The sequence below is a fragment of the Mytilus californianus genome, unplaced genomic scaffold (assembly GCF_021869535.1).
Source record: "Mytilus californianus isolate M0D057914Y unplaced genomic scaffold, xbMytCali1.0.p SCAF_2, whole genome shotgun sequence".
NCBI lineage: Eukaryota > Metazoa > Mollusca > Bivalvia > Mytilida > Mytilidae > Mytilus > Mytilus californianus.
The window spans coordinates 73,453,198-73,480,690 of record NW_026262668.1 but is presented as its reverse complement, the minus strand read 5'-3'; the positions used below and the strand labels follow the sequence as shown (position 1 = coordinate 73,480,690).

Genomic DNA, 27,493 nt, shown 5'->3' with positions numbered 1-27,493 from the left:
GGTTTTTATAGTTCAATTGACTGGAAGTACAAACTATCAACTTTCTATGTTTAGATTTTTGTATTGTTTTGGTATGATTAAAATTATCCGGAAACTGTATATGAATATGTAACCAGGAAGAGGTTAGTCATGTCAGAACTACTCGGGACGTTAATACACAATGGCTGGATTCAATAATGTTTGTATGATATTTTTCATAATCTACATTGGTAAGTACAGATATAAAAGTTTCATTTGCGGATCAATTATTTTGAAAAATGGTGTGATGCACTTTTATATCTGTAAATTTAAAACATATATCGTATTTATTTTTAGTTTTTACATTGTTATAACCACATTCGATTCTTTATAAGGGCTGAGCAGCCCTACCCATCAACCTCGAGTCCTTTCTTTAGCCGTCACCGTATTTCATTAAATTTAACGGGTGTCAAAATAAATTTGAAATGAGTAAAAGACATGTAAATCATCCGTCAATGAAACAGCGACCCAACACCACAAAGAACTTGGGGGAATATGAGAACAGGATTTTATTCTAAAATTATGACAGCATCGACGTGACAAATAATGGAAACATTATAGTAGCTCATGAAAACCTGAAAAAAAAAGAAACAAAAAGCATCAAAATTTTTAGGATAGTGTCTTTATAATTCTTGTTCTTTTAGCAACTTATTGTGATTCTCTAGTCATACCAAAAGTTACCGAATCGGCTTGCCTATATGTATGCTTATTCCACCAACAGAGGCAAGCTCAAAGGCAATTTTTCCTAATTTTCAATCTTTGTAACACCGATAACAAATTTACTTCCTTAAGTTAACAATAGATTAGTACAAGTTGTATAAATCGGATGTTCAAATTGACAGGAGACTGCATAATTATTCTTAATGAGAAAACGTAAATGATGACGTATATTTATGAAAATATCTTAATTGTTTGTTGTAAGAATTTAGACTTTAAATCTAAATTGTGTATTCACTGGTGTTAAACTGATAATCGTAACTGGAATTACGACGATCCCAATATGGCGACGGCAGAAATAGGTAAAATATTTTCAGTCATTTTTCTCAAATGTAGACCGTTGTTGTCACGAGTTACTCAGCTGCCAGATTTTTCTATACCATTACATCATATTTGAATCGTTACGGTGCACTATAATTGTCTAAGCACTTAGAAAATTGCCGTCGAAAAATTCGGGATGATAATCGTAACTAGAAAAAATGATAATCGTAATTTCGGTAATAAAAATGAGAAGATAATCGTAACTTGATAGTGTTTGATTGATATTGACACTAAAAACTGTCTATCTCATAGCATATGGTGAAAATATGGTGATGAATAATCAATTAATCACGGAAACATTCTAACATCTTCTGACATTTCTTTTTGTGCATATATGCTTAATAGTTCTAATGTAAACAGCTACATACTAGTATATCATAAAATTGGAATGGGGAGGGGGGGCACAAGCTTCAGGAAATTTGGAAGTGGGGAAACACGAACTATGTTAAAATACAGAAAACTCCAGGAACTAGGAATGATACAAAATACGGGAATGAGAGAAACTTTTAAAATTAAAAAAAATGTCATCATGATCTCTAAATGTTTAGAATTAAAAAGAAATATTGTTTGGTATTTTATTCAAATACGGACTTGGAAACAAATGTCACACCTTTTTGAATGTGTAAACAGTTGTATAGCCCATAAATACTATAAAATGCTTAGCTACTTCATAACCGTCACTGACGTTTCGATATCTCAAAAAATAACTATAAATTTTAACAACATCAATTTAATGATAATATTTATAGTAGAGAAAGGTTGGGATGAAATAAAAAATGAAAACAAAAATTAGCCTTCCTAATTGTCATGCATTTTCCTGAAGCACAAACTATTTGTTTGATAATCTATTAAAGTCTTTGTAATTAAACCAGTTTCGACTGTTTTGATCTACATATTATGCCTTCTGAGGTAATTTATCAATACACATATATATAATATATATTTGTGTTTTTTTAGTCCTTCAAATGCATCGTAAGACTATACGCGCCATGTAGTTAAGGCTAATAAAAACAATAAGCACAAGTAACAAATAAAATACAATAGTAACAATAAACTGGTAACTATTCTAGATCCTTTACCACCCACACTGTTTAAAGAAATTCCTAAAATACATGGGTATTTAATCAAAACATTTGAATTAAATTTTTAAAATCATATATATCAGTGTATCAACTGTTTAATCCGAAAATGCAGTTAAGTTACTGATGGAAAATTTTGTTCATTTCGCGCAGAAATTTAGTATAAACGTTCAGTTAATAGCACCCCCTATTTCCCTTTTTCAAAATTTGTAGACCCATTCCAGAATATAAACAAAAGGGAACTTATGATAAATGAGGCTTGTATAGTACACGGGGGAAGGGGTGGTGTCATTCCTTGCGTGCTGCTGGAATTTAAAATAAACATCCCCTTTCATATATTGCCGAAGACCAAAAATCTGATCCATGTTATAACTTATATATTCATATAGGAAGTAACCCACAGCCAGCCCCGTAATATATGGGATATTGGATAGGGGAGGTTAATTTGCCCTTTTTATTGATTATGTCGATTGGATATATGCGATATTTGAGGCAAAACATATGGCATATTAAAATGTGGAATACGGGACTTTCATTTGGAGCAATGAATTGATAGGATTGCTCTTTTGGGATATTGGATATTGCTAAAGGTTATGCATATTGTTATAAATCGAGATATATATACAAGTTTTGTCCTAGATATAAACCTGTAAGTTGCTTCATTTATTTTTTTTTGTGTTAATGTCAGCGTTTAACTGGACATTGCTGTTTTTACACACAAAATACCATTGAAAAGCTGGAAGACACGTTTATTATTTTTCAGTTACTATTATCCCATAAAGAAATTACGATTATCAAACAAGAAAAATGCCATTGAATTACGATTATCATCCCGAATTTTTCGACGGCAATTTTCTAACCGCTTAGACAATTATAGTGCACCGTTACGATTCAAATATGATGTAATGTTAAAGAAAAACCTTGCAGCTGAATAACTCGTGACAACAACGGTCCACATTTGAGAAAAATGACTGAAAAGATTTTACCTATTTCTGCCGTCGCCATATTGGGATCGTCGTAATTCCAGTAATAACTAATCGAAGGATTTAAATAGAGAAAAATATTCAACGAGTGACCGAACAACACATTAATTCACGAATGCGCGTAGCGCATGAGTTAATTATCAGTGTTGTTCGGTCACGAGTTGAATATTTTTCGATATTTGAATTCTTTGATTAGTTATTCTTTTTATTACATTGGCAAATGGCATTTTTTAATGAAATTAATGTGGAAAATGTAAGGAACTATATCTTTTTTCTACGCATTCACAGTTTGTTTTGATCTAGACTGGTACCCGGCCGTTATTGAAATTCTTGACAATACCGTCCGGTATGGGCTAATTTTACTTTTTGAAATGAACGATCTCGAGCATGCGCAGTTAGGCATTGTTGTTCCTCTACGCCGCTTCGAAGATGGTAGTGTGTCACAGAAAGCCACGGTACAGGTGAGTAGAGTAATTTCAAGTTGCCCAAATTGAAAGTTAGATAACCGAAACTCGCCCGACTCATGTGGCATAAATTTTATGGACGACACTTAATCGCCCACAAATGGGCAGGCTTTTGAAGTGGCCGCTGGGCCCTTGTTTTTGTGTCAAACTCACAACTCTCTAGCCAAAACAATTGAAAAAGCAACTTAGCAAGCTGTTAAAGTGAACAATAAACATGCTGCTCGTTTGTTGTGGGTATTTAAGATAAAAGTAAAGTAATTTACTCTATTTTCCCGAAGATAGGTTTGTACAAGTTGTGTTTTTATGATGTGAAACTCAAGGGGAACTGAAACTCCCTTGCCAGGAGGGCTCAAAAATTCGTACAAAATAGCATTTTGAGGCAGTGATCCTCAAAACACGTCCACAACAGAAGACCTTGGTGTATCTTGGTCCAAGTTTCTCTATGTTAGGAACAATCCTCCCCCCTCCCAAAAAAAGAAGGGGGATAAAGTGTCATTTAAATAGAGGCATGCACAGCTACATCAAGTGGAAGTTGGGACGATAAATTCCATATGTTTGAAAAAAAAGTATTGCAGCAAGTTAATATACCCATTGAACAGTTTTATTTAGGGTTCTCAGGCTGAATGCCCATTGCAGTCTGTTCAAGAAATTTTAACATTTTTCCTTCATATGGTACATCATGTACATGCAAGACCCTAAAAATAATTTCACTAAATTTTTATCAATTTTTACCAGACTCTGATATTGGGCTAGTGGCTTAAGCACAGACTTTTGCAAGGCAAAATATGTACCCCTATGGAACATGTAAACATTTTCCTGTGCCAGTTAAATATCTGGCCTTTTATTTTTGTAAAACAACAGAAGATGTAGTATGATTTCCATTGAGACAAATCTCCACAAGAAACCAAATGACACAGAAATAAACAGCTATATGTCACTGTACAGCCTTCAACAATGAGCAAAACCCATACATGCCTAACTATAAGAATTATTTGAAATTTGTTTACTGAATATTTATGAAACACTTGCCACTGGATATCACAGTAATCATGTCAATCGAATGATACATTTTGTATATTATGATGTGTTTCTATGACTTGCAGAAACTTTATACACCATTTTAATCATCAACTGCCAACTTTTGATATGTTATTTGTCCTTAAATTAAGAAAAGGTTGGGCGAACAACTTCATTATTTTAGATATACCATGTATACACTTGCATATAGTTCCTTTTGTAAATCCAAACTCATATTAAATTTTCTTTTATTAATTAATGTGGGAAATGTGATTTATCAAGTTAAAGCAGTTGATAAGAAATTTGAAAGTGTTTTAAATTTAATCAGTATCTTATGTTCCTGTAAGCCATTGAATAAAATTGGTTCAAGATGTGTATTGATATCAGATCTTGAGTTGGCAGGTCTGAAAATTGTTACTGTTGATATTTCATGTAATTTAACTTCCTTAGATCTAAAATTTGTTTGGATTAAAGAGCTATTTAGTTACCTCACTTTTAATTAGTCTTATCTGAACTTTTTGAAATCAATGTTTATTGTTGAATTGTCTTTCAGAAATTGTCTACCAGTATTTGACGTGAGAGGGCCAAGGTTCCTCACTAGAACATTAGGACCGGTTCTTATTAAAAAGGTCTGACATTCCAGCTAGATCTACATTGTATACCTTATACTGAGAGAAAACACCAGAAACTATTTCCTGAGGTAATTTTAAATAAAACTAAATGGGATATTATATATATATGTGTTTACACTTTTGATAGTAATTTTCAAAATTTATGTACATGTATAAAATTGTATATTTGTATCTTAATTAGTTTATGGGATTTTTTTTATTGAATTTTTTATTTGGACTACAGGCAACAGCCAATGGTTCATTAACATGTTCAGTTTAATCATAAAAAATTGCAACATTGTTACTATAAAGTCTATAATATATATACAGTCAGGGGAATTATTGAAATAGGTTATTTATAAATCACTCATTTAAGTAGCAAATTAAAAATTCTTTGATTTTGTAGTTTTACCAAAATTTTAAACATACAAGTTTAGATTATATCTTATTATTTGTAAAATTGAAAAAAAATGAACCTTTTGCATGTTTTAAGTAGCAAGGTTTATGCCTTTGATGCAATCATTCAGCTGTAAATTCTATATTTGTTGAAAAAAAGTTATAATGAAGGCTTATAATTTAACATAATGAAATATCAAATTCTTAACAGATTTTTCCAAGCAGTGCCAGTGGGAGTATTTTTCCAGTAAAATTCAAGGTTTTAGAGATTACATGTATAATTGTAATAAAATTTTATTGTTCTCGATCAAAATTTCACTGTTCATGGGTGTTGAAATTAGTGGGGGTAATCAAAATGATAATACTTAAAGAAGTGATTTTTTTGGAAGAAAATAGTCTACAGGTATCTACTTAAACAAGTGATTTTCATGTCATCCTAGATTCAGTACAGGGTCATCACCTGACATAGCCAGTCATCATATGAACACAGATGTTGGTTTTGATAATTTTAGCAACATAATTAGCCCCTTGATCATTACTGCTACAACAAAATTAAATCACTTAGCATGCATGCTTAGTCTAGTTATTTATTTATAATACTTAAATAGGTGATTATTAAAGAAAGACAACTCTTACTTCCAACATTTCTGGACAAAATGTTAAAAATGTGCTTGAATCAGTGATTTAAGATCACTCATTTCAGTAATTCCCCTGACTAATATATATATATATAAATATAGATCATGTATATATATATATATATAAAGTAATTATTTCATAATAGATTTATTATATTTATGAACAGAAATGCATTTATGTTACATGTCATCATGTTTTGAAAATTTTGAGGTTCAGTTACACTTCCTACATATTGTACTACATGTAATACAAATTTTTTATACATATGATTAAAAAGAGATGTGGGTATATGCCAATGAGACAGCAACCCAATGACAAAAATCTTCAACAGATATCCATAGGGTACACTACATGTGTAGTATCCAATAACTTCAAAGATAAATTCAAATCATACATTTGGATTCCAGACAATAACTTTAGTTTAAGTGTATGGATCTCTATGAAATATAACCAAAAGGTTCAAATACCACAAAAGGAAGGTTGAGATTGTTTTTGGGGTGATGGTCCCAACTGTTAAGGAAATAGGGGCCAAAACAAGCATTTTTCTAGTTTGAGGACAATAACTTGTGTATAAGTATTTTGATTGCTCTGAAATTGTGCCAAAAGGTTCAATACCACAAGTAGGAGGTTGGGATTCATTTTGGGGGTAACTGTCCAAACCGTTCAGGAATAAGGGGCCAAAAAGGGTCTAAAACAAGCATTTTTCTAGTTTTCAGACAATAACTTGTGTTTTAGTGTATGGATGTCTCTTAATTTGTACCACATTTTACAAAAAGAAAATTTCTTCAAAATGGGAGGGGGGGGGTAAAATTTTTTTGGGGGGGAATTCAATTTTTTTTCCCTCAAGATTTAAGAAATTGTCAATTTTCCAAAGAAAAAATTGGAGTCACAATTTATTTTGCTAATTCTTTGTATATAGTCTGAAAACAGATTTACTAAGTATTGCGCAACAGAATAGTGTATTGCACAACAGCAATAAATCTTCAATTGAATATATATTCAAATCATACAACCAATTTCAAGTTCTTTGACTACATTTATTCTGTGTCAGAAACCTATAATGTGTCAAATATTTAATTACAATCCAAATTCAGACCTGTATCAAGCTTGAATATTGTGTCAATTTTTGCCCCAACTGTTCAGGGTCGGACCTCTGCGGTCGTATCCAGCTGCGCTCAGCGAAGCAGTTTATTAACATTTTGGAATAAAGTTTTATATTAAATTATATTACATTGTACATTAAGCTCTGCCAAATGTACTCCAAGTGGATAAAACTTGTATATTCACAAGTCAGAAAATACTATGAAATATGCAATTTTAGCTCTGTCAAATGATGAAACTTGCATCATGATTCACAAGTCAGCATTAAGACATTTACTTATACAATAATATGTGCTTTTTCTTTCAGGAACATGTATAAACTAGTGAATTTGATGGTTTAACTACCAAGATGTAATGAGAGATGTCAAGTAATGAACAAAAAGAAGTAACATGAAGTTAGACAATACAACTTGAGGTGTCAGGATTTGTGCAATTGTTATTTGCAGATATATAGCTGGATTTTGTCAAAATGTGAACTGTAACACTGGGATCAAATATGTTATTTTTTAAAAAATGATGAAATTGAGAATTAAATTTTCATATCTATTTACTGAGTTTATTGCTGCCCAAAAAGAGATTATTGCCTCTACTTTACAACTTATTTTGTCATAAATTGATTGTATATCTATTGTGACAATAAATGTTGATTATTAGGGCCCAGTAGTTGACATGAGCCCAATACAGTAGTCTCTCTGTTTGTCTGTCTGTCAATACTTCTATGTCATACAATAAGTCAAGATTGTCTCAACTAATTTAAAAAATAAATGTACTAAATGGAAATAAATATAAAAGGAAGGTCCCTTGTGTTTTATGTAAAATTTGGGAAAAAGTGGTAGAAAACTTGGTATTTGTAAAAAAATCACAAATTTTGAGAAAATGTTTTCACAAAATTTGATATACGAGTTATGATATGCTTTTCAAAATTGGTTCCCAGTGTTAAATATTGATTTCTGTGATAATTTGGGGTAAAATTTACCATAAAGACTTATTTTTTTGTCTCGCCTGCGAATGAGAGTCAAAGGGATTACAATCCAGTAACTGCTGAAACTATTTGCATTTAGCTTTATATTCTGTGGGTAGATGACTTTGATGGTTCATACATTATACACAAATACTTCATGTTACGAAGTTTCTGTCTTTCATGTCGCCCTGAATATGCATGAAATATTTGCCACTGGACGTTAAGGAACCAACAATCATCAATCAATCTGTCTTTTATGTGTCCATTCTCCTTGACCACTTGAAATTTTTTAGTTTTATACAACTGCAAATTATGTTGTTGTCGTCGTCCCTCTGTCAAAAACAAGCATTTTAGCTCACCTGGCTCGAAGGGCCAAGTGAGCTTTTCTCATCACTTAGCTCCGTTGTCGTTTACTTTTACAAAAATCTTCTCCTCTGAAACTACTAGGCAAAATTTAACCAAACTTGGCCACCATCATCATTAGGGTATCTAGTTTAAAAAATGTGTCCAATGACCCCGCCTGCCAACCAAGATGGCAGACATGGCTAAAAATAGAACATATTGGTAAAATGCAGTCTTTCGCTTATATCTCTGAAACTAGAGCATTTAGAGCAAATCTGACACGAGTAAAAATGATCAGCAGGTTATGATCTATCTGCCCTGAAATATTTAGACGAATCAGACAACCCGTTGGGTTGCTGCCTCTGAATATTGGTAATTTTAATGAAATTTTGCAGTTTTTGGTTATTTTAAATATTATTATAGATAGAGATAAACTGTAAACAGCAATAATGTTCAGCAAAGTACGATCTACAAATAAGTCAATATGACCAAAATTTTCAATTGACCCCTTAAGGAGTTATTGCCCTTTATAGTCAAATTTTTATACGACCGCAAAAAAATTTTTGTGGTCGTATATTGGCATTTTTCTAGTTTCCAGACAATAACTTGTGTTCTGAAATTGTTCTGCAAGGTACCATACCACAAAGGGAAGGCTTGGATTGATTTTGGGGGTAATTGCTTAAAAATTTTAGGAATTAGGGGCAAAAAAACAAGCATTTTTCTAGTTTCAGGACAATAACTTGTGTGTAAGTGTATGGATCTTTATGAAATTGTACAACAAGGTTCCATATCACAAAGGGAAAGCTGGGTTTGAGTTTGGGGGTAATTGCCCTAAACGTTTAGGAATTTGGGGCCAAAAAGGGGCAAAAAATAAGCATTTTTGTAACTTCCAGACATAACTTGTGTGTTAGTGTATGGATCTCTCTGACATTGTACCACAAGGTTCCATATCACAAAGGGAATGCTGGGATTGATTTTGGGGGTAATTGCCTCAAAATTTTTGGAATTAGGGGCCAAAAAAGGCAAAAAACAAGCATTTTTCTAGTTTCATGACAATAACTTGTGTGTAAGTGTATGGATCTTTCTGAAATTGTACTACAAGGTTCCATATCACAAAGGGAAAGTTGGAATTGAGATTGGGAGTAATTGCCCAAAATGTTTAGGAATAAGGGACCAAAAGGGGCCAAAAATAAGCATTTTTCTAGTTTCCAGACAATAACTTGTTTTCAAGTGTATGGATCTCTCTGAAATTGTACTGCAAGGTACCATACCACAAAGGGAAGGCTGGGATTAATTTTGGGGGTAATTGCCTAAAAATTTTAGGAATTAGGGGCCAAAAAGGGGCAAACAACAAGCATTTTTCTAGTTTCAGGACAATAACTTGTGTGTAAGTGTATGGATCTTTATGAAATTGTACAACAAGGTTCCATATCACAAAGGGAAAGCTGGGTTTGAGTTTGGGGGTAGTTGCCCTAAACGTTTAGGAATTTGGGGCCAAAAATGGGCAAAAAAACAAGCATTTTTCTAGTTTCCAGACAATAACTTGTGTTCAAGTGTACGGATCTCTCTGAAATTGTACTGCAAGGCACCATACATTGTAACACAAAGGGAAGGCTAGGATTGAGTTCGGGGGTGATGAATCATAAGGGGGTTCAAAAAATTTAAAGGGGGATTTTTTTCCCCTTTTTTATACGACCGCAAAAATTTTGCGGTCGTATATTGGTATGATGTTGGCGTCGTCCGAAGACACATTGGTTTTCGCACTCAAACTTTAGTTTAAGTGAATGGATCTCTATGAAATTTTGCTATAAGGTTCAATACCACAAAAGGAAGGTTGGGATTGATTTTGGGGGTTATGGTACCAACAGTTAAGGAAATAGGGGCCAAAAAAGGGGCCAAAAAAATATTAAAGTTGTACCTCCAAAACTGTAGGAAGAGATAGCCAGACAAACAATGTATCATAATCCGGACAGGTGGACGGACAGGGGTAAATTAATATGCTCCTCGACATTTTGTCGCGGGGACATAAAAAGGGCCATTATAGTTGGTGTATTAAATGATTGTTAGGTGTACATGTTTGTCTGGCAGGTTTCATATGACATTGAACACGTGTTCACTATTCATTGGTCAATGTTTAGTTTTCACGGTTTTGTCAGTTAGTCAGATACTACAAGCAACATGTAAACAATATTTGCTGTATGCAATGATTGTACATAAGGTGTCTTTTTGGTATGGTTTATCTGACCTCATTTTCATGGATGATTGATAATGTTAAATGTATGTGATACTAGTATAGTAAAAACTTCATATTACAGACTTCGCCTGTCCGAAGTCAGGAGCCTGGAGTTGGTTTCACAAAAAAAACTTACGACTAAGACTAAGTCTTTAATTTTTGGGGGTTCTTACCTTGTATTACTTTTTTTGGATATTGGGCCCCATTTTTAAATTAGTCTACATTGAGGTCAAAAGGGTCCAAAATTAAACTTTGTTTGATTTCACCAAAAACTGAATTATTGCGGCTGTATGATATGCTGAATCTTATTGTGCATTTAGATTTTTTATTTTGGGCCCTGTTTTCAAATTAGTCCATATTAAGGTTTGAAGGGTCCAAAATTAAACTTTTGATTGACTTCAACTAAAATTAAATTTTTGCTGTTTTTTTATATGCTGAATCTAACAATGTTGTTAGATTTTGGATATTTTAGACCATTCTAGGTAAAATGAATGTCCCAATTCAAATTTTTAAGCTCTTTGACCACATTTATTTTGTGTCAGAAACCTATATTATGTCAAAAATTTTATCACAATCCAAATTCAGACAGTATCAAGCTTGAATATTGTGTCCAAACTTGCCCCAACTGTTCAAGGTTCAACCTCTGCGGTCGTATCAGGCTGCGCTCTGTGAAGCATTTTATTGTTATTTGTTGCTTTATATCTTATTTGTTTTTCGTTCATTATTTTGTACATAAACCAGGCCATAATTTTTCTGAATTGTTTTACATTTGTCATTTCGATGCCTTCAATAACTGACTATTCGGTATAGGTTTTGCTCATTGTTGAAGGCCATATGGCGACCTATAGTTGTTAATTTCTGAGTAATTTGTTCTCTTGTGGAGAGTTGTCTCATAGGCAATCATATCACATCTTCCTATTTTTATATTTTCAACATAAATTTAGTCACAATATTAAGTAAAGCAGGCAAGACATTTCAGTGTCTGCATTCTTGTGTTTAAAAATTAGAAATTTTGTAAAGCATCTTTTTTGTGCTAAGTTGTCAACAAAAATATATAAAGAGGTATACTATGCTATCCAAAAGTGTCACATTCTCAATTGATTATTATGAAAATTGGGAAAAGATTGGAGTAAAAATAAACTTTTGTTGAAAATTTTTGAAGATTTGAACAAACAACTTTTTGCTTCAATTACAACAAAGCTCAAGATCTATGTAAAATGTATACTATAATATTCTTTTCCATGTAATCTTGGTGCAAGATTTGTGGTTAAATTAGAGGATACAATGAAATTGTCTTCTTATGCTAAGATTTCAACAAGGATTGATATGTAAGTGTAGATAAGTATTTCAAAAATTGGAAAACAAATTTAAAATAAAATTGGTATAAACTTACTTCTTGTTTAAAATCTCAAATTTTGAGAAATATCTTCTTGCGCTGGAATTTAACAAAACCGATTTATAGGTACAATTTATTTAGGCCATCCTTAATTGTTCCCAGGGGTCAAAAGTGTGGTAAAACCTTATTTTATGTGAAAAGATGGTAAATTTTGGGAAACACGTGTTTTGATAGGATTTTAATTTCAACAATATATACTAGACTTAAGAAAAAACATATGATACAGTACAAACAACTTAAGGTCCAGCAAGCCTCACTTGGTATAGACACAAACTAAGGTTTTATGTTCGCACACACAACTCCTCTTTTGCAGATCTACACCATGTGTCATAATACTAGAACAAACACAATAAAAACATGCACTGTACATGTGCAGCTACCAATGGGATGACCACTAAATAGAACAAGGAAAAACAATAAAAAATTTTGATGATTTATTTAAAGGTGAAATTGTTGATGATATATTAGAAAGGTGAAAACTGCCGTTATTTGCTAATCTATGGCAATGAGACAATATTGCAGCCGTGATGAAAGGGCCATTGGACCCAAGTCATTTTCAACTTAACTACATGTAGTTGCAATTGATTTCCTATTCATAAATTCATCTCTGGTTTAATGCACATAACTTCAATAACAATTATTGTTAATGCCAAGAGTATCAGGTCAAAACTTGGGTGTAATAGCTAGAAAGGTAACTGTTAGCTTAAAACACAGTCCCCAATCATGTATTTAAATAATTGATATTGGTTAATGTGCAGTAAAAGTAAAAATTGAATGTAAAATTTGGTACTCATTAAGAATTTTATAAGCAAAACAATGGACTCAATATTGTTTGTCATGGTGAGTAGGGGCATCCCAATTTTGCCATAGCGAGTCCAACAGTGGGAAGACAATAAATAGCAATGCCTTAATTGATTATTTTCTGATAATTTTGGTCATTGATGCAAACTTTAGAAACAGTATGTGACAAACAACCCTATATAAAGAAAATAATGAGCTAGCTCCACCTTTATATCTTTCCAACTTAAGATGGTGAAAGGAAAGACAGAAGGGATCAAGATCATTTTTGATATGCATACATAAAATCAAATAATAACAAGAATGTGTCCATAGTACACGGATGCCCCACTCGCACTATCATCTTCTATGTTCAGTGGACTGTGAAATTAGGATCATAAAGATCATATCATAGGGAACTTGTGTACTAAGTTTCAAGTTGATTGGACTTCAACTTCATCAAAAACTACCTTGACCAAAAACTTTAACCTGAAAAACTTTTACCTGAAGCGGGACAGACGGACGGACGGACAAACGAACAAACGAACGAACGAAAGGACGAATGAACGGACACACAGACCGAAAAAGATAATGCCCATAAATGGGGCATAAAAATAATGCACTGTAATAAGGTTTGGAAGTTGAAAAAATTACATGTACTTTATAATTGTCTAGGTGGGATGCTTCAAAACAAGAATAGGCTTCATAATTTCTGGGACTAAGAAACCTCCATTTAAATATTCAAATCACAAAACATTATTTGGTATATGGGATAGGGGTAAAAAAAAAGTGGGGATGTGGGATAATTTGTTTTTTTGAGGGGGGGGGGTAAAACGTGGAAACGTGGAATGTGTCATCTAAGAAATAAAAGCGAGACTTTCAAAATAACAGCGATTTAGGAAACTAGCCACCTACTCATTAATATCAAACAACAGGCTTAATTATGTTGTACCCCCAAGCCCTATGATATCATCGCCTTATGATAAGCCCGTACAATTCATGGTTCATGGATATGCATTATGGAATGAGAAAAACAGTCGACAATCTATTTTTCTTTGTCGTTTATAAGCATATCTCCCCCTGTTATTTATGAGTTTGGTATATTTATGTTTCAATCAAGATCCGACTTCAGTCTGACGTTTAACGCCATTTTCAACTGGTACCGTATGTGGACGTTCGACAAACCGGGAACCGAAACATTCAAGTTCAAGGCCATCATTAGCTCATACCGACCGTTAATATTTGTATATTCCGAAGGCATACTGGATATTTTACGGAGGGAACCAACCTAGTTTTGATCCGACGTTATCGACGTCTTGACAACGCCTATTTTTGTATGCCGTCAGAGAGTGAAATAACCTCGTTTATCTCACATGTGAAATTATTATGGTATTATTACGTGAGTATTTCTGTATTGGCCTTGTTATTGGTCCGAGGCTTGCTGTATTGGCCTGAGGCGAAGCCGAATGCCAATACAGCTGGCCAAGGACCAATAACAAGGCCAATACAGAAATACACGTAATGATACCTTTATTAATTAACTTCAGTGTTAACATTGTTTTATATACCACAAGAGATAAACATTTTTACCTTGAAGTGGAACTATCCAAATCTGAGTTCCGATTTATCATGTTTATAAGCTGCAATATCAAATGATCTGGTGCTGTTTCCAGGCGTCTTTTACATTTTCTCATCTGATGAAATTTTCTACCCTTACCAGTCACTATTAAGTGTTACAGTTCATATTTAGACGCAACACATAAATAGTAATTGGAAAGGTACTGCCATTGCATGTGTAATGCAGAAACAAATTATTTTAAAAAAATGTAGAAGTTGAATATGATTGAAAATGATACAACTGTCCATAAGGCAACTGACCGAAGATTTGAACAATTACAGGTCACCCTTCCACAATGCATATGCCTGGTTCGGGTTGAAAAATAAATGACAGTTTACGAAAGTAAACAGTAAATCGGTTGTACCTGAGGTCGACAAGAAATGAACTTTGTGATAAACTACTCGTTGCCCAAACCTGAAATAATTCAATTGTCTGCTTACAAAATGCTTTTTAAATGAATGTGACCGTCTTTAGCCTGAAATATATGCCACACTGAACGTTTCGGCATGTTTATGGTGAGCAAATGAAAACTGCGTCTTCCTAACGACTGTTTACTTTAAGTTTGTGTTTATCATGACTTTCGATCTAAAAACTAGAGACGTTCCAAAATCCTGTACTGGCCGGATCAGAACTCGGCCAATACAGAAAAAAAAATCAATATTGGCCGAGTTATTCTGTATTGGCCGAGTTGACACTTTTATATTGCATAGGCAGTTTTCATCATATTAAGTTCAATAACAGAGTTGTTAATTAATAACGGTTTTTATTTGACTGGGAAATCAATGTAATTCATTGCTACCAATGTAATAAAAGGGAATAATAATCAATAAAAATATACTAGTATATGACATATCTTTTTTTAATTCATATTCCACAGGTCAGTATATACACATTTCAAATGAAATATTACTCGAAAATAGGGTGTTATCTTCGGTACGTCAGAAATACATCAGCTTTAGAAATTATGATCGAAATGGAGTAAATGCAACTTGGAATGCCGTATCTGATGTTTTAATGTGGATAAAGACTAAAAATCGATCTGTACAATGGATTCAATATCTTGGTAAGATAAAGTATTTATATATAAAAAAAAAAAATACAAACACATATAGAAAATTCACAGTGCAGTATGTTCAATATTACAAGTAATATTCTTCAGCTTTCACAGTCGGAAAGCAAGCCCTTAGAAACGACCGTTGTTGCTACTTTCTTAAGACAACAATGGGACTGATATTAATGCCCGCCATTCTGAAATTGCGTTAATTTCGAAGAAAAAATAAATTGGCGGCAATTTAAAAAGTTTTCTATTTTCTGTTTCATACTTGCCATTGGAGTCAGAAATACATGTCATACATTTTTTATATTCTCTTTCAAATTATTGTTTCGACTTGATGGCTTTGTCAGTTTATTTTCGACTTATGAGTTTGAATGTCCCTTTGGTATCCTTCGCGCGCCTCTCTTTTTTGCCTTTTGTATAAATTGAAAAGCAACTAATAGCTGAAGGATCTGAAAATCAAAAGTGAGAGGAAATTTTCTACATTCTTTAAAATTGATTGATGTAAAGGCTATGTTCAGTGCATTTAGTGCTACATTCCACGCCGTATGCACCACTCTGGTTGTCAAAAGAAGGAAGGAAGGCTTCACTTCACCCAGTTAACTAACAAATCTTAAATACTACTTTACATAAGATTTCATTCATTTGATTAAATGTCCTGATAGGGAAGTAAATTTATTTTCACTTTAGATTTCCGTACCTACTACAATATGGAGTTACCTCCAGTAGATGGCGAATTATAGAACGTATTGATTATAATTTTCTTATTATCAACCATTCAACATTCATCAGTTCGTCTAATCATAAATATATAATAAAATCAATAACAAACAAAATAAATAAGTATATAAAAAAAAATTAAAAATTAAATTAAATGCTTAACTAGTTTTGCGTTTTTCCCCATATCAAAAATACTTAATTAAGTAATTTTGATTAAAGACCAAACCTCTCGTAACCATAGAAGTTTAATAATTAAAAGTCATCCGTTGCAATCAGGTTAATGAATATGCAATTTAAAAAATAAACGACTAAGCATCTTGATTACAAAAAGAAAGGCGGAAGATACCAAAGGGATGTTCAAACTCATAAGTCGAAAACGAACTGACAATGCCATGACAAAAAAAAACGAAAAACTATCAAAAGACAAACACAAATTACAAAACACAACATATAAAATTAAAGACTGAGCAACACGAAACCCATCAAAACCGGGGGTGATCACAGGTTATCCGGAAGGGTAGGCAGATCCTGCTCCACATGTGGCCCCCGTCCTGTTGCTCATGTAAGTACAAACCCGGTTATAAGTCTAATCTGATAGGTCACATTCGAGGAAAAGATGACGGGATTGTGGTTACGGCAATTGGAACATATCCGTCGTCATCTGTGAGGCAGATATTCCATAAAACGGTCGACCAACTCGTGATGGCGTCCGTACAAATTTTTATAAAAAAAAGGAAATACCAAGGGGCATTCATAAAAATCCATATATAGACGGAAGACGGAAAATGCCATGGCCAAAAGAAAAAAAGAACCCCTCAAAAAAAAACAAAAAAAAAACAGTTCACCAAACACCGCATAGAAAACACAAACCACTTCAAAATCAGTTACGATGCCTTTTCGTACCACGCCCTTCATTTGAAGGTGCTAATTTTGAATCGGGAGGTCTAGTGTATTCGACATTATGCATAGATTCTTTAAAAAGTGATAGTATTTAGTTGGTAAAGTCATATAAAATTCAATAACATGATGGAAGATGTACAGTACTGTAGTATATTGAACTTTAAATACTCTTGGAACGCATTATAAAGAACCATCATAACAATGGTTTTATGCATATATAGTATAGCTTAGCAATGAATCAAGGAATACTCAAGATGAAATGATATAAATGACTAGGTTCGTATGTATGAGATCATGTTGATAAAGATTGTTCAATGACTTTTTTCTATGTTTTGATGTGGCCAACATATTGATGAAATAAATACAGTGTATAAAGGGTACGGAAGCGTGTAAGCGCCACACAAACTTTTTTCTATTTCTTCCTATGTTTGCGTTGCAAACCTTTGCGTTATAACGCGACCATTTTGATTTTTGCTATTCATTAAAAGTTTTGTATATTTCATAATGAAAAACTATATTGAATTTACATTTTTACATTTATTATTTAATGTGAAAAGAAGTGTTTTGTAAATATCGCCATTCGCATGTCCGTGTGCCAGTAAAATTTGGTTTTGATTTATTTAAGAGAAGGACCTGAACACATCCCAAGTCACCTTTTTAATAAAGATACATAAAAATAAGGGAATACTTGTGTCGCAATTATACACAAATAAAGAATGATTTTTGTATCAGAAAAAATAGATATGGTATGAACAATTTTCCGTGAATAAAAAGGGAATGGTTTTGAAATTTTCGAAGTACGGAAAGTGTCAAAGTAGATGCGCAAAAAAATATTCATAAAATTGTGAAACGATAAATTCAAATAGACAAAATGATCTGTCGGCCTTAAAATGATTTATATTCAAAAAGAACAATTTTGAATTTTGAAGTAAGAAAGCTCTAACACAGAAAGAAATATAAAAAAGTGTGTGTGGCGCTAATACACTTCCGTAAAAAGATCAAAACTTTAGTTTTTAAGTTAGGTCTCCTTGTATGTGATTCCGAATTTGTAATTCGATTTAGTTTATGTCAAGTTAAACACTGTTTAAACGTATTCAAGTTTGGAATCTGTTGTCCCTCTTCCATCATAGATAACCATCACCGTTTGAAATGTGTTAGGACTGTATAACCCTTTTCGCATTTGCCAGAATGTAATATTTTGAATTAAATGCAGAACGATGGGTATATATTTCTAAAAGTCAACAGCAAGAGATCATGCAAACTTTGTTCCTTTGCAGGTTGTCAAGTGTTAAATGTAACAGCAGAAAAGGAAGCAAATAACACATATTTTCCGGTTGATATCGGTAATACATCATATCGCATACAGATGTGTGTCACCAACTGTAATACGATTGACAAAACAATTGCTAATTTTGGACTGAAGGTACCTTACACTATAGAAGTATAAAATTTTCAATTACAACATTTAAAAAGAAATTATGGAAAACAATTGCAGGTGTAGAATCACAATTTGTTTTCTACTCAAAAATGTGAAAAGGAAGCTGTTTTAATTTTTTCCCAAAGAGGACAAAACACTACACATGTCTTTTAGAAAGGAATTAATAATACGTTTTCGGTAGTAAAAACAACGCTCTAGGTCTAAAAAATGTTCCCTGAAACTGGCATTATCAAGATTCTTATTTGCTTTATGAATGTTTTTTTTACAACAAATCTATTATGTTGGATTCACCTTGATTTATTCTTTTATTCAGAAAAGGGAAAAGTTCATGAAGAACAAAAAAAACCAGCACTATCCATTAAATTATCGTTCTGCTTTTTAAATGCAATCCTTTCCCTGAATAATTCAGTGTGTTGACTATGTTTATCGAAATTGTGCTCCTAACACAAAAACTACTGTAACAGAGTTATGAAGAAGAACAATTGGAATCAACACTACACAAGTTTTATGACCAACATCATGACTTGGTTGACCAACACGACGTGTATGTGTCTCAAAAAACAAGCGACATGTGTTCGCGGTCTTTGATCTGAAGATATCAGATTCTTTTTTCCTCTAATATTGAGGTCTAGTAATCATTCGACGCGAGGGCGCGGTGAATATATTTCATATGATTTTGTTAAGAATGGAGAAAGGAGATATTAATTCCTATATTTCTATCTAAAATGTGTACACAATCGATTGTAAAGGCAAAGTCGTTATTCTTGAAGTTCTAATTCATGACTCGGTAAAATGAAAAAAATATATGTTTTTATCTTTTTTGAATAAAAGTATGTTGTGTCATATGTTTTGAAAGTTAAGAACAGGGGGTACCAGTTGTTCTTGATTGTACAATTTAGTTTCATGAAAAACACATATTCACATATCCCTACATGTAAGCATGACAAAAAAGTATCAGATTAATATATGTAAAAAGAGTAAACAAATGTTCAATTTCAAGAAGTTTAATTAATTAGGTAAATTCAAAATTCATTTTTTTATGTTGTTTCACCGGAATCGGGGTACTTATCAAGTTTATAATCAAGTAAAAGCAAAAAATAAAATTTATGTCTCGATCAATTTGATCAACTTTCCAGTTTAAATTTGTCAACCCTTCGAAAAACTTGGCGGCGAATTGATGCTCTGCACCAACTTTCACTTCTTGAATTGTAAGTAATTTAACCGGAAAAAACGAATAAAATATATTTTGAAATATATGCCAATGAGACAAATAAATATAATGTATATAACACAAGATGGTGCAAATTTTTTAAAAAATGAACAAAGCTTCTTTAACTGTAGGATAGTACCTGTCATTGTTTTAAAAACAAATTAAGAACATCAAATGTTACACATAAATGTCTTGGAGGAATCAGCGAAAACCGTTGTGATAGCAACAACACTTTAATGCTTTACAGCAAAACAGATGGTATGTAGATTTGGTTAAACACAAGAACATCTATTTTAAAACATTGATGGTGTCCTGCAACAAACAGAGTTATGTGGAAAAAAAGACTGAAATCAACCCTACATTAGTTTTACCGCCTCCATAACAAATTCCATGACCGAAATGCCTGTGTCCCAACTCAATAGCTACATGTTTTCTCAGTCTTATATCTTTAGATATCAGAATGGTCGTCTGATCTGTAAATTTACTGTTTATGTTCTTTTTACGATTGCAACATTTTGACTGAATGTGAATTCGCAGGCGGATGATGCATGCATAACAGGAGACGCTTAACCTGTCGACGAACCCGGTCTTGGTCCTTTTGGAGTTCATGCGATTTCATCAGTATTTGCTTTTTATTTTACCTTGTATCTTCTTAATAGATATATGAGATATATACATCGATACACTACTATTGCCTCTAATTGATTAATGAATCACACATGTTGAGTATATATATATATATATTGAAATTTACAAGCAATGCACTTTTTAATACTGGGGACTATGTTAGTAGACAACGAATCGAATGGTGATTCTTTGGCCAGTATTGGGGTGTCAATGATACCCGTACATGTCTTCTAAAGTATCTATATGAATGAGTGCTCTTTTAAAACAACAACAAAAAAATCATTATTTTATCACATTTTGAAAAGTGACTGACACTGATGAAGGCCAAGTATATCACTCTTGTAAGTGTATTGGATAAAATAACTTTATAGTATTCACATTTTCCAGATTATACTGATAATACAACAGATCATGGGAACAAATGTGCAGCAATACAACTGACACCAGATTGCAATTTTACTATCTTGAATATTCATTGTAATACGGACTTACCGTATATCTGTTTCAGATGTGACGGTAAGGACGTCGTTTAAGCTAACATGACTGGTTTCTTATTTAAAACTTCATTTATATGTATTGTCTTTTCAACAAATAATTCGTGTTGCTCGCATCTATACTATTTAACTTGAAAAAGAGAATACTACAGGAACAGTTAATTGTGCTCCCTACTTTTACCTACACCTAGATATCGACTGCGATGTACGATTTAGAATTCAACTCAACTCAACAACAAAAGAAATTACTTTAATTCTTTTATTGTGATCTTTACTTTTTCATTTATTAACACTCCAGCAGATTATATTAAACAGCTGATGTTTGCTATCAGAATTTACTTGATAGAGGGTTTGCAGCTAACTATAAAGTTACTGCACCAAAGACTTTTTATGGTAAAGTTGAAGTCATCGGGGAAAGTTTACGTTCTTCATCCTGTAACCGATACAGAAAACTACGTCAAAAATAACCATGGATATATTCCTTTTGTATTAGTCGCAAAGTTGGATTTGTCTGTCCCTTAGTTTTGCAATGGTTCCTAAGTATCTTAATCACGATCCCACAATAATTTAAGTTAAGGTCATATAGATGTAAAAAGAATGACAATTTTCATTTCTATTAGTATTTTTAAATAGCAGTCTTTTTTTCTCATTTTTCAACAAGGTAACAATCTGATTCAAATTCAAATCCTGTGCCCACGCTTCGCTGACAAGGATCTGATAATGTGCCGTTCTACCGGCCTCATGTTAAAGACCTTTCTCTTGGTTTGTTGTAATGTTACACATCTTCAAAAAAACGAAGGGTCAGTATTGGCCCTCACATTCAGTGAAATTTAACTTTAATAATACAAATAAACATTTGATGATAAACTACTAGTATTCAAAGATATCTGACAAGTATAAAATCAACAAGCTCTGACTCATTAGAATACTTATGATGTCATTGTTACGTCATAATTGCGCACTCTTATGCAGAATCGGTATAATTGCGCCTGATATTCTATGTAAAGTTTGATCGTTTTGCTTTAATATACATTGGCCACATGCAAGGACCACCATATTAATTTGTTAGGATGTGTATCTGATCCATATACATCTTTGTAAAACAATTTAATTTTAGTCGTAGGATGTGTCCAATTTTTTTCAGATGGAAATAATCCTTGTAAATGCACAAATAAAGGCAACAGTAGTATACCGTTGTTCAATAGTCATAAATCGATTAAGCGAAAACTAATCCGGGTTACAAACTAAACCGAGGGTAACACATCAACTATAAGAGGAAAACAAATAAACATCAGATTATCGAGCTAAAAATTGTAAAACATCGTACTTTTGAAGCTTTCATCATTGAGCAAACGAACATCCGATAGATAGGGGGTCTAGTTGATCCAAATTTGCATATTTAAGATCACGATGTCACAGAAGCAAGGGTAAGATTCACGCTTAGGGAAGAAATAAATTGATAAGGCAAATTTAAAGATCTAACATTGTTGAGCTAAATTTGAAACGAATTATATATATATTATGGTGTAAGCCATGTATAACAACGGGTTATCCGATCGAGAATGTCTGTCGTAAAGTTGTCATATGTTTAGATGCGTATATATATCTGTATTCAATAGATCTTTCTTTATTGTCAGAAACTAGAAGTGCACACATTATAGAAAAGCGAGAAAAATGGGTTGAATCCGCAATGGATTGCACGAAAGACATACACAACTTAAGTAATACGACAAACCAACTTAAGGAAGGTACCTTCTGGATAGTGATTCCAAGAAATGAACAATTTCTAATGAAATACGGAGATGCAGGTGAATCAGTGTTTTAATTTGCAAAAAGTTGAAGTATATAACCAATAATTTTGAAAATAATAAAAACAAAGTGGTATATACATTGACTTATATTTAACTACAAGGGAAACAAAGGGGACTAAAAGTTTATAAAATTGTATTAAAGTCACAGATACAAAAGATTTAAAAGATTACTACTGATATACATATATTTCATAGTAGAAATTTTGTGACATAACTGAATTTTGTTTAGAAATATAACTTGTTGGTAACGTTTTTTTCTGTTGTCCTTAGCATGTCCATTATACTTTTTTTACAGGAAGTCAAAAGTTATTGATTATGTTGAATCCTAAACCAAAATTGATATGCATTGTCTCATTTTCCTTACAAGACGCATTTTTAACTTATCTTTACCTATTATCTACTGTGTACTTGATTTGGCCTTCCAACAGTTTTGATTCGAGCTTCACTGGTCAGTCTTATGTAGACGAAACGTAAACGCGCATCTGGCGTACACAATTATAAGCCTGATATCTTTGATATCGGTTTTTTTACTGCTTTTTTTTATTTGAATCTTATTCTTGTTTAACTAAACGAAATTTAAAAAGAGAGGCACACCATTCCAAGGAAACGATCAAAAATCATAAATGGAAGAAAAACAAACAATACCTTGACCAAAAGGAAAACGACGAAAAGACAAACAACAGTTTACCAAACATTGCAAATAAGACTAAATGCTGAGCAACACGAACCCCCACCACAACCCGGGGATGATCTCAAGTTATTTATCAATTTAACATCAAGACTTAGCACATGTGTAGACTCTATACCACTATATATTTCGTGAATGACACAAACAGCTATATATGTATCGGGGATAATGTTTGAATCACTTGCAAGTACAAATAGCAGGCTTTAAAGTAGAAAAGTACTTTAATACTATAACTAAACTATTTTCAATACTAATGCCGATCTCTTATTGTCTGTATAAACAGCGTAGGAACAGTGTGAATTGTCTTTATGCAAATTTATTTATTGTACAGAGTCTACGTGCATAGTGACAACATTTTCGAATAGTATAGTCAGTCCCGTGATAAACGACTGTTTTAACATGTCTTACTATATGATGTGTAATAATACAGATTGGACCAACAAGTCATCACTATCGACAAGCAGTTACTTTTGTTCCACGAAAGAATGTAAGAACATAACTATTATTCAGCTAAAATATTGCCCGTTATATAGGAAAAAGTATAGCACATAAAGTAATATTATAAAGAACTAAACAAAAATTTAATACTAGTACTCAATGGGTCTTAACAAATTCATTATATATATGGCAGATCCGATATTTAAAAAAAAAGTTTGTTTGCTTATTATGTAACGTAATTTGACAAATATGTGGATGGATGGATGGATGGATGGATAGATGGGTGTTTTACATCCATCTTCAGAACGAGAAAATGTGGTTAAGGTATGAATACGAACGTGTGTATGGACTAGACCAATAAGCGGAGACAGATCTTTAACGTGCTAACGCTTACTCATAGAGTGTCAAAAGATGTAACTGAAAAATAATCTAGTGCAAATTTTCTATATTATATTGTCTTACTGAAACACAGATACGACAGACAGAATGTATGACTAGTGACATTTGTTCAACTAATACACCATGATCAAGTTCAATGATAAACAAAATGTGAAAAAAAAACATAATCAAAGATGTTTTATTCAGTTTTAAACAGCATTTAACGTATTTTGAAGCTGGCAAAAATTACAATGTTCGTATACTGAATCCGTTTAGAAGTGAAAACAAACGTTATTGAATTGTACATAATTGCACATTGTGAGTTCCAGTCAGTTTTAAAATTTGGTAGGTTCTTTTTATTATTATAGGTCATATCCAGTAACATGTCTCATAGTAGGTTCTTAGCTTTCAAATGTTGAGGTAGAGCGTCCCTTATGAAGATTGAAGATAAATCCAGAAAAGCGCTTCGGAGAGCACGAGATTTTTAAATAAAGGCAACAGTAGTATGCCGCTATTCGAAATTCATAAATCGATTGAGAAAAAAACAAATCCGAGGGAAACACATCAAATATGAGAGGAGAACAACGACACAACAGAAACACAGCACTAAAATGCAACACGCACTGAAACGAACTATTATATAACAATGGCCATTTTCCTGACTTGGTACAGGACATTTTAAGGAAAAATGGTGGATTGGACCTGGTTTTGTGGCTAGCTAGTTTAAGTGTTGTTTCAATTTACTAACACTGGGTCGATACCACTGCTGATATCCTTAGCTCAGTGGTCAGTGCTTCGGTATTGATATGATTTATACCCTGTTTTGATTCCCTGTTGATAAATTTAGAAAGCAAGGTTCCAATTTCTTAAGGTAAAGTTTTCCTTAGATGAATTTGGCTATTCTTTGTAGGTCTTTTTTAGTCTGCAGTCATACAATCCTGGCTTTCAAAAGAGCGTTCCTAGAAAAGCTCTTCAGATGCACGGAATTTATAAATGTATTTTCCATTTTCATTAAAACGGTAATAACGTCAGATGGACGATAGTATAGACATATAGAGATCTATGTCTCGTCTATTAAGTTCAGACACTGTGACACATTAAAAACATAATGATTTCAGTCGTTCTGTCTTATTGCGTTGACAATCTCGAGTTAAATTAAAGGCGAATTTGTATTTGTAAAGTCGCTTTTGCTTTATAAAACCATGGCCTTGTTTTACAATGGAATTGACATAAAGAAACATGAGTTTATGTTTCTTCCTACTTAAGGTTTAAGGTGGTACCAAACACTATGACTAAAATTAATTTGGCTCGTTTAATTTTCATAAAATTGTGTACAAAATATTTACTTTGACCCCTTGACAAAAATATAAAAATTTCAACCACACAATTTATCGGAAAAAAATCATTGGATATAGAGCAGTTTGACAAACACTAATTTTGATCATATAGAAGCTTTATATTTCCTTAACAATAGAACGTGATTAAAACGTTCAGCTGATTTTGAAAGAGTTATCTCCCTGTAGTGTTATGTACCACCTTAATACTGGTATTATGTGTTTATTACAGGTATACTGTATTCAATCAGTATTGTAGCTGGAATCATCGGAATAAATGTTTTAGCAGTGCTAGTATGTAATGCTTATAGGTAATACATAAAGTTAAAGAAATTGAAGAATGTCATTTTGCTTGTGTTAAGGTGAATACTGAGAAGAAACTTCAAGTTATGTACAAAACATTACTTAAGTCTATTCAATTGTCCTGAAAGTTTTAAATCTATAAATATACAAAGGTTTAATAAGAAGTAACTATTTCCAAGAAGCAGTTTTATATCTTCAAATAGGGAAATCATTTATTGGCGAAAAAAATAAAAGCTTATTTACAAAAACTGATAACTTATTAACTGATTTTGGGGAAGAGTATTTTAGAACATCTTCTTTCACGAAATATGCGGGAGTCCTATTCAATTGCCTGGCGTTTTCAGAATGGTGAATAATTTGGATGACGTTCGTTAACATTCAATGTAATTAACCCCTAGAAACTATTTTTGCAAAAGGTATCTCTCCTGAAATGAAATTACGGATTTATGAGCAAATACATATCTTAACGAATATGATAAAATAGTTTAAGCCAATGCATTCTCGGTGTAGTTTTAATGTTAATTTGAAATATATGATACCGACTAACAACACAGACAACATTTCAATGACGACAGTCTCAAAGATGATCAGCTCAATTTAAAAGTATCTACCTACATTAAGGTATATATGTGTATAAGCAATTGAAATCGTACACGAATTACAGTAATTACGAAATGTGTGTATGAGTTATTTAACTATTATATTTAATAATCAAATAGGCCATAATGGTTTTTCTAAGGAAGTAGCAACTCTTAAATGGATATGATCTACATCTTATCAGCTTTTCAATGTTAGAACATTCAATGTTAATTTTAGATTCATTGCAATACCATAATCATATGTTTGACAAAACTGATTCTTTCTACAGAAATAGAAAGACAGTTCGAATAAAAGAGCGAGCAAATAGAACAGTAGAGGAAATCCAACTGGATGAAATGCCCACGGCTTCAAGCAATTTATATGAAGAACATTTTGATGCCGATATTAATCAAATAAACCATGCGGAATCAGACGAATTCAATAATGCTGAAAATGAAATCAATGGCAGCAAATCTCGAGTTAAAATAGATGCAATAAGACAAAATAAAAAAACAGAAGAACAAGCAGCAGCCGAAAATCAATACAACAGCTTGAATCATACTTTAAGGAAGCCAGATGATGCTGCTAGAAATGATGTGTACGACAAAGTAAAGCCAGCAGTAATAACACTCATCAGGGGAGACCGATTTATTGGAACAGAATATGATTCTGTTGATGTACTCAAAGAGTAACACTAATACACACTTGTCAAAGTTTTAGATATTAAAAGATTTTCGCTATTGGTTTAATTGGCATAAGTTTTTAATGCTAAGTGTGTAAAGAAAAGAAATGATGATGCAAAATAGATTGAATTGACAGGTTTATTTTATTAAATTCAAAAATTGC

At 32.6% G+C, this 27,493-nt stretch overlaps 1 protein-coding gene and 1 long non-coding RNA gene across 3 annotated transcripts; both read left to right on the top strand.

The window, feature by feature from the left end:
- LOC127728090 (uncharacterized) lies at positions 1 to 27,493 on the top strand. 2 transcript variants are annotated; one of them, XM_052235308.1, is made up of 9 exons: positions 14 to 209; positions 15,551 to 15,736; positions 18,625 to 18,770; positions 20,127 to 20,253; positions 21,010 to 21,138; positions 22,754 to 22,924; positions 23,947 to 24,102; positions 25,998 to 26,076; positions 26,937 to 27,493. In XM_052235308.1, the coding sequence occupies exons 1-9, from the start codon at positions 161 to 163 to the stop codon at positions 27,337 to 27,339; spliced, it is 1,446 nt and encodes a 481-aa protein (XP_052091268.1). In that variant the 5' UTR covers positions 14 to 160; the 3' UTR covers positions 27,340 to 27,493. The 2 variants fall into 2 exon arrangements, with proteins under 2 accessions (XP_052091269.1, XP_052091268.1); XM_052235309.1 differs by lacking the exon at positions 21,010 to 21,138 and having other exon boundaries at positions 1 to 209.
- LOC127728173 (uncharacterized) lies at positions 3,425 to 7,892 on the top strand. The gene is made up of 3 exons (XR_007994007.1): positions 3,425 to 3,579; positions 5,153 to 5,299; positions 7,654 to 7,892. It is a non-coding gene; the product is annotated as an uncharacterized LOC127728173 (long non-coding RNA).

Excerpts from the sequence above, each read along its gene's own strand:
- LOC127728090 (XM_052235308.1), top strand. The coding sequence starts at position 161 with ATGGCTGGATTCAATAATGTTTGTATGATATTTTTCATAATCTACATT. Across the intron at positions 18,771-20,126 it reads TTGCTAATTTTGGACTGAAG|GATAGTACCTGTCATTGTTT; the intron begins GTACCTTACACT and ends CTTTAACTGTAG. Across the intron at positions 24,103-25,997 it reads CTTTTGTTCCACGAAAGAAT|GTATACTGTATTCAATCAGT; the intron begins GTAAGAACATAA and ends TGTTTATTACAG.